The sequence below is a fragment of the Botryllus schlosseri genome, chromosome 11 (assembly GCF_051294905.1).
Source record: "Botryllus schlosseri isolate E-star chromosome 11, Bs_hap1, whole genome shotgun sequence".
Lineage (NCBI taxonomy): Eukaryota > Metazoa > Chordata > Ascidiacea > Stolidobranchia > Styelidae > Botryllus > Botryllus schlosseri.
The window spans coordinates 10,399,516-10,406,117 of NC_137246.1; the positions used below are offsets into that span (position 1 = coordinate 10,399,516).

The 6,602-nt window shown below is 40.4% G+C and overlaps 1 protein-coding gene across 1 annotated transcript in view; it reads left to right on the plus strand.

The window, feature by feature from the left end:
- LOC145450143 (uncharacterized) overlaps nucleotides 1-5,327 on the plus strand; it is a 36,344-nt gene extending 31,017 nt beyond the window's left edge. Inside the window, exons 8-9 of the mRNA XM_080328637.1 lie at nucleotides 2,105-2,208; nucleotides 4,761-5,327. Of these exons, the coding sequence (XP_080184763.1) occupies nucleotides 2,105-2,208; nucleotides 4,761-4,973 (317 nt within the window). The 3' untranslated portion in view covers nucleotides 4,974-5,327. The remainder of the gene's footprint in view (nucleotides 1-2,104; nucleotides 2,209-4,760) is intronic.
- The last annotated feature ends 1,275 nt before the right edge of the window (nucleotides 5,328-6,602 follow it).

A 6,602-nucleotide genomic window follows, 5' to 3' on the forward strand; every position in this document is an offset into this window, starting at 1 on the left:
TAATTGCGTGATTCTGAAGTAATCGTAATCGCAATCGATTACATTCACGAAGTAATCACCCCATGTCTGGTTGACTTATGTTCCGTCCTATGTCGTTGCAATCAAGGATGTATTCGTGAAAATAAAGTGAAGTACATTTTGTCGTCACCGAATTAATGTGACAAATTTAACAATTGATATTTTATGACTAGGATTCTTAACTTGTCCTAATATCAGCCTGATGGCCAGGTACCTGATGGTTAATCCGGCTCTGTATGAGACTTGGTGTTTTACCTCGGTTCGCGAAATCTTCTGTAGATTCAGAAAAAGATATTCCCAATAACTAGCCCATCGCAAGCTCGAGGTATAATTCATCACTCTGAACACCATGAATAATCTGTAGTCCTGCGCCTGCCACGCGGTCAATAACGGAGTAAATAATTTGAGTTTTTTTTAAATCTGGTAATGGCTAGTTGGGCATTGATAAATGCGTACGATTGCTATAAATCACATCGTTATTAGGAACGCGTCATAATCGTAACAACACGTTCAAATTCTCTTTCAACTGGTTATCTTTGGTCTGTTTGGAATTTTGAGTGTGTTTATGGCGATTTGTTAATTCTGTGACAGTGTATCCTGCATCGAAAGTCCTGCTATCTGTATCCTACTATCTCACATGGTGATGCATATTAGTTATAGGTGTGATAACATCACATGAGCTGCTGGTGTTCCCCTACTCGAAACTCACCATGTGACATATTTATGTATGTATATTAACTTGTCTCGAAATGGAGGATTGTTTTTTTCACGTGAGAAGTATATTCCATTTCGTTTGATCGATAGAACTCGGACTTGAATATAATACTTTCTCATGCAATGGAACATATCTATTTTGCCGGTCGGTATTGCTCATCGCTTAAACTGTGATCCCCTGAGAGCATTCTCTTTGGTTTGAGTAAGATGAAATCGATTTCCTCGCCGAATAAGTCCTAGCGATATGTGAAGCTATTATTATTCATCTTTTAAATTGTTGATATTTAATTTCAACCAGCGTCTCAATGTTATTCATCACTATTATGAGCTTTTGCAACTAGACACCATGTAACTTTGGAAAATATAACGGCGTACATGAGTCTATGAGTAACTTGTTGTTCTCCGACTTACTGGCACCAGTATAGTCGAGTATGGTGATCTTGCTTCATAATTTTATTATTTTTTAAAATACGAAGAGCAGCAAATACGTGCTATTTATAGATGGTGGTATATATTTCTCATTATCCGGGGTGCGCAGCGGTACATACAGCCTGACCAAATCCTACATAATCACCAACGATAATGTGACGTTAAGTTATTGATGCAGAAGCGTACGTAACTAATAACTATACGAGTATTGCTCAGTAGCTTTTCCCCCAATCCACTAATCTGGTGATGATGATAATGATGATGACGTTGACTATGACGTGATATTGTGACGTATAATCGGCATTGTCGCGCGTATTCGTTGTCGCCATCTGGTCGAATTATCGTGTGAGATGCATGATGCCCTGCATGGTAGCTGTACGAAACAGATATTGCGTTACTGACAGAAAGTGTGGTTTACAAACTTGATATCGCAGCGCATCAACCGAAATGATTACTTCCACTTGAACAATTTCATAGGAAAGAACGCTTATTTTTTACACTTGGGAATTCGAAAAAATCAAGATATGTTTAGATATATTACTATAGGCAGTATAGGGAATATGTTTACATCACTTGTCATGGGAATCGTATGAAATATTGCTCCTAACAACGCTGGCTACTTTTATCACCCCTGCTCTTGATCCCTACTCCCCCATTTTTTTAGTATTTTTCACTACACTAATTTATCACGTCACAGGTTTCCTCTGGCATTCCGTCTTTGTGTTAATGTCCCACTTCAGATTCCAGCTCTGGCTGTACACTCCCTACGGGTACAGCATCGCCAAGTAAAGACTAATTCGACATCGATGTTTGGTAATATAATTTCGTCGGGACATTCTACCTCTAGTTACGTAAGGACGAATGCTTTTGGCAAAGCAAATTCCGGGACTGTTACCCCTAATCCGATCACCTCCAGGGCGTGATGTTATCAATTTGTTAACAGGGCCGGACACGGCTGACGTGGCGAAGTGTTTTCACAAAAGTATCGACGTCGGAAGCTCGCCGTCTTTTGACGAGATTAGAAGCGGAGACTATTTTCCAGAGAAGGTGAGTCAATCGATGCGTATGACGAAAGCGGATTTGCGTACATGCGTAACGATGCGGGCTCCGGACTGGCTTTGGTGAGGGTAACGTAAATAAAACTCTGCCATGTTTGTTACGGTGATTTGCGATTTGATAGTGTTTGATCTGAAACTGCGAGTTGATGGAAAATTGGAAAAGAAACCTAAAAGAGTGGCCAATGTGTTCGACTTACCTATACCTATACTATTGTTCATGTTCATTGTTCAATGATACTACGGCCGTTTATTGGTCCTGCGGTCACAGAGACAAATTGTGCCACACTCAAATTAAGTGCCAATATTGAAAAATGTGAGAGTTATCTACAGGCATCAATGATTGTTATGTTTCGTTGGATGTAGAATTTTCAAGTCTCGCCATCACTGTCATGAATTGTTAATGACATGACGGGCCTTGTAACTACTAGAGAAGCCTATTGCGCGACCCTCGTCATTACGGCGTTATTGTCATCTGGCCTTGGTTTCACAACCCGTATTCTACAGCACTATATTGTCAGACCTGTGGCTGACTAAATCCTATTCATTTAGTTGAGTCATAATTTCGTACACTATCGCGCGCGGCCAGACTGTGCTACACTGATTTGTCGAGAGGACTTGGGTTGCATTTAAAACAAAAATCGGTTTAAAACAAACATGTTTAAACCAAGGCACGTGTTTAAAGCATGTTATTATTTCAAGCCATGACGTCACGAGTATTCAATTGTAACGTCATGATTGATTGACATTAACAATTGAAAATATAGCTTCTTTGACGAAATATCTACGAACTATAGCTGTTGAACCGACTATTCTGATGGTTACAACCATCCCATGTCGTATACGTCGGCTATTCGGGGGTAAATGTCCGTAATCTCACAGAACATGTTTTTTGGAAAGTATTAACACAATTACGGCATGATTTTACAACATAAAAAACATAATCTTTTTAAGATCATTATTTAAAACACTGTTTAAAACATGTTTTGAACAAAGTGTTTTAAACAACAATTTGTATTAAATACAACCTTAGAGAGGACTAACTACATCTCGCCAGAGGAGTAGGTCTAGGTAACTACAATTCGAGGTGACTGCGAAAACTAGTGTGTCGTTCCTGATTATTTAGCACTGTCATGTTGACGCTATGACATATATCCAAATAAAATAAATTTAAACATCAAAACTGTCCAAGTCGTTTCGCTGGCAAACTATTGATATATCTATCCAAAATGGTCTTTTTATTTCGGAATTTTCCCCAGAATACTTTGAGTAATATCCCCAAATATTCGTTTAGTCAAATTATTTTTGGGTTGCCGTTTCTACCATTCTGCGCGCCTTCGTTCAATGTTAAATATATTCTATCCGGTGTCCAAGGAAAGCTGTGTTTGCCAACACTCTGAAGGTTATTTTTCCAGGCCACTTTCACGTCATCGTTTCCGTATAGCAAAGCTGGTCGATTTGAAACCAGCGCGCTAACAGCGAGGCATTTCTTTACTTGTGACGGGTTTCTGCACCTGTTGGAATTCAATCCATAAAAAAAAGTTTCCTCGATGATGTTGATACCATTGTGAGGGATGCGCCCGAAACAACGCTACCGCTTAGCTTCGCACAATTGGCTGATGACATTCAACAGTGATGCCCGCATTAAATAACTGGTGAAATTTTGTATTTCGATCAATATAAGATACCCTTTTTCCTATACCATGCAGCGTTGCTCGTACTTCACCTTATTATGATTTGGGTTAATATAGATTCGGTGCATCGCTTCGATTGTGGTGCTCAAGATTAACATTAAAAGTGCGTACCATTCCGAAAAAGGTTGATAAGCACTTGGTTACTTTACGAAACGTTGTCGATGTAAACACCCCCCGAATGGTATTGTTTCCGTCCGCCGTCATAGGTTAATTCAGCGCGTCGCCAAAATACGACGGATAATCTCAGTTAGCCAAGCCGATCAGTGTTTTAATGAAGCGTGCCAGTGCTTGCGATCAATAAACGCGATAGCTTCAAAGTCTGTCCATCAGGACTTTGTCATCTGCCGAGATATTTTATCTTTGCAACGAGACCTACATACGGTCATATTTATCAAGGCTACAACTTCCACCCGACCGTCATACAATAAATATTTAGAGTTGATGATAGTGGTTCTGATTCCACAGACACTGTTCCACATAAATTATCTTCCTATCGAAAAACCAGCAATAATCTTCATGCAAACAGTTGGATAAAATTTTTGGAATATAAATATGCCTGGCTTACGAAATGATGACATACATGACATCATAATAGATCTGCGTGACCGACAAATTGTGACTGCTTTATGAGTTTCCTAGGCTGCCATATATTATTACGTCCAGATCGCAACTTATGTAGTGCCATTGTTGCGTGAATTACTGCGGGGTGCGTGTGGTTCGTCCTTGTATGCGATAGTTTCTTAATTACCTGATTAATATTTTATCATACGTTTGGACTCTTGCGTATACAATTCGGATATACGCATACTTCCGACTGCTTATGTTCCTAACTAATCAATCGTTGCGACAGGGTAAGGTGACAACTGCCGTGGTGTGCTCGGCACCCGTCGGATATATCGCGCACCTGCAAGCTACCGATGAAGACTACCTCGACAGCGATAACGTGTACGACACGCGAACCGTATATCAATGCGTATGCCACAAGACAACCTTAGCGAGTTCGCCCGCGTCTACTGGCAGAGTCTCGTGCGTTATACATTACTGGGAATGTCCGGTGCTTTGAAATGAATCCGTTTGATATTTAAATGGTCAACTGTGTGTGCGAATGTCAACATCTTATGAAGTCTGCATTGCGCGTTTAAGTCCGAGGGCGCACGTCAATCGGAGTTGACCTGATGAACCGCCAATTCTCGTGGGACTCCATGCGCGTGAATTCAAACAGAACTCGAAGCTTGCGAGCTGCGGCCGTACACCTATCGTTTTTGCAATTGATTGGATACGCGCAAACGATGATGTTTTTAGTATTATATCCGCCTCGTCTGTCGTTTTTTGTAAGCGTTTGGCGTTTGTGATGATGCCATTATCTACAATACTGCGGTCGTGCTTGCCTTGGAATATATATTGATGTGAACCTTTACTTCTTGACTGCTATGGGTTTGGTATGTGTCCTCGGGAGATGTGATCGGAAACGAGCTAGTTGTCTGTTTCGGGGTACTTCCACTTCTACTTAGTAGTTGTTGATGCAAACTACTTGAACTTTTGAAGCCTTGACTTTTCAAAGTAAGGAGTAGTTTTGGGAACGAGATTCATCGCTTAACAGTGTGAGTGAAATTATCTTATCAACTTTTCGAAAGAACCCCGCCAAGATTGTAGCTAAATATCTATTCGTAAATTGCTATATTTGCAATGGTGTCATCCATCATTTTGCGTTGATGCATCTTGCAATTTCGCAAGAAGCCCACCTCCCAAACTCCTACCAAAAGTATGCGTTCTAGTTGTTTTGGAAATAGCTAACTCCACTTGTACTTCAGTGAGAATTTATGGCATTACTTCTACCTCTACTTGAGTAGCAATGCTGATTAATTTAGCACCACTAGTGCTGGGAAGCTTTAAAGTTTACACAGACGATATATTCAGATTTTTTGCACCTGGATAAACAGTGCCCAGCGACTTGCTCATTCAACTCTGTGACTATATAACTATAGCGCCGATTCAGGATTTTCTATCGCACGGATGTTTGAACGGGGTATTCGGCGATTCAGCGCGTGACTGACGTGTAACTATCTTCATTTTTATTAAGTCGCTGTCGTATGGCCCGTCATGGTAGCGACAGGTAATTATCATTTTGCTATGAGATCGACTTGATTATGCAAAATATCCTCTGTGCGATAAACATCAACGTCAGGTCGTCAGCTATAGGTAGATGATAATCTCCACGGCACATATACCATAATGATAGTGCTCTGTGTCTCACTGATCAGCTGTCAACTGAGCAGTAAGCGCAATGTCATGCCTATTTCCATGAAACACTAGCTGGCCGTGGATTTATTGAAGCGTGATAAAGACCGTTTGTGTTACTCACAGCGCATATGGTCAAAGAACCATGACAGATACACGGCCTATATCGTAGGAAATAATATGCTGAAGTGGAATTAATCGAGCGAAGGGGATGAGTTTCAATACAATTTTATAGGTGCTTTGTTGGGCAAGAAAATGATTAGGAAGTTGCTCGCGGATGCACGGGTCGCGCTAACGATCACTTTATGTTCACTTAATCTCACTAGTTGTATAACTGAGATAAAGAGATGAAGCAACGACTTTTTGGAAAGAGATAATGAAAAAAGCCGTTGTTTGACTCTACCTTACATAGCCGCTGATCAGTAAATTAATCCAATAAATGCACATGCACAAT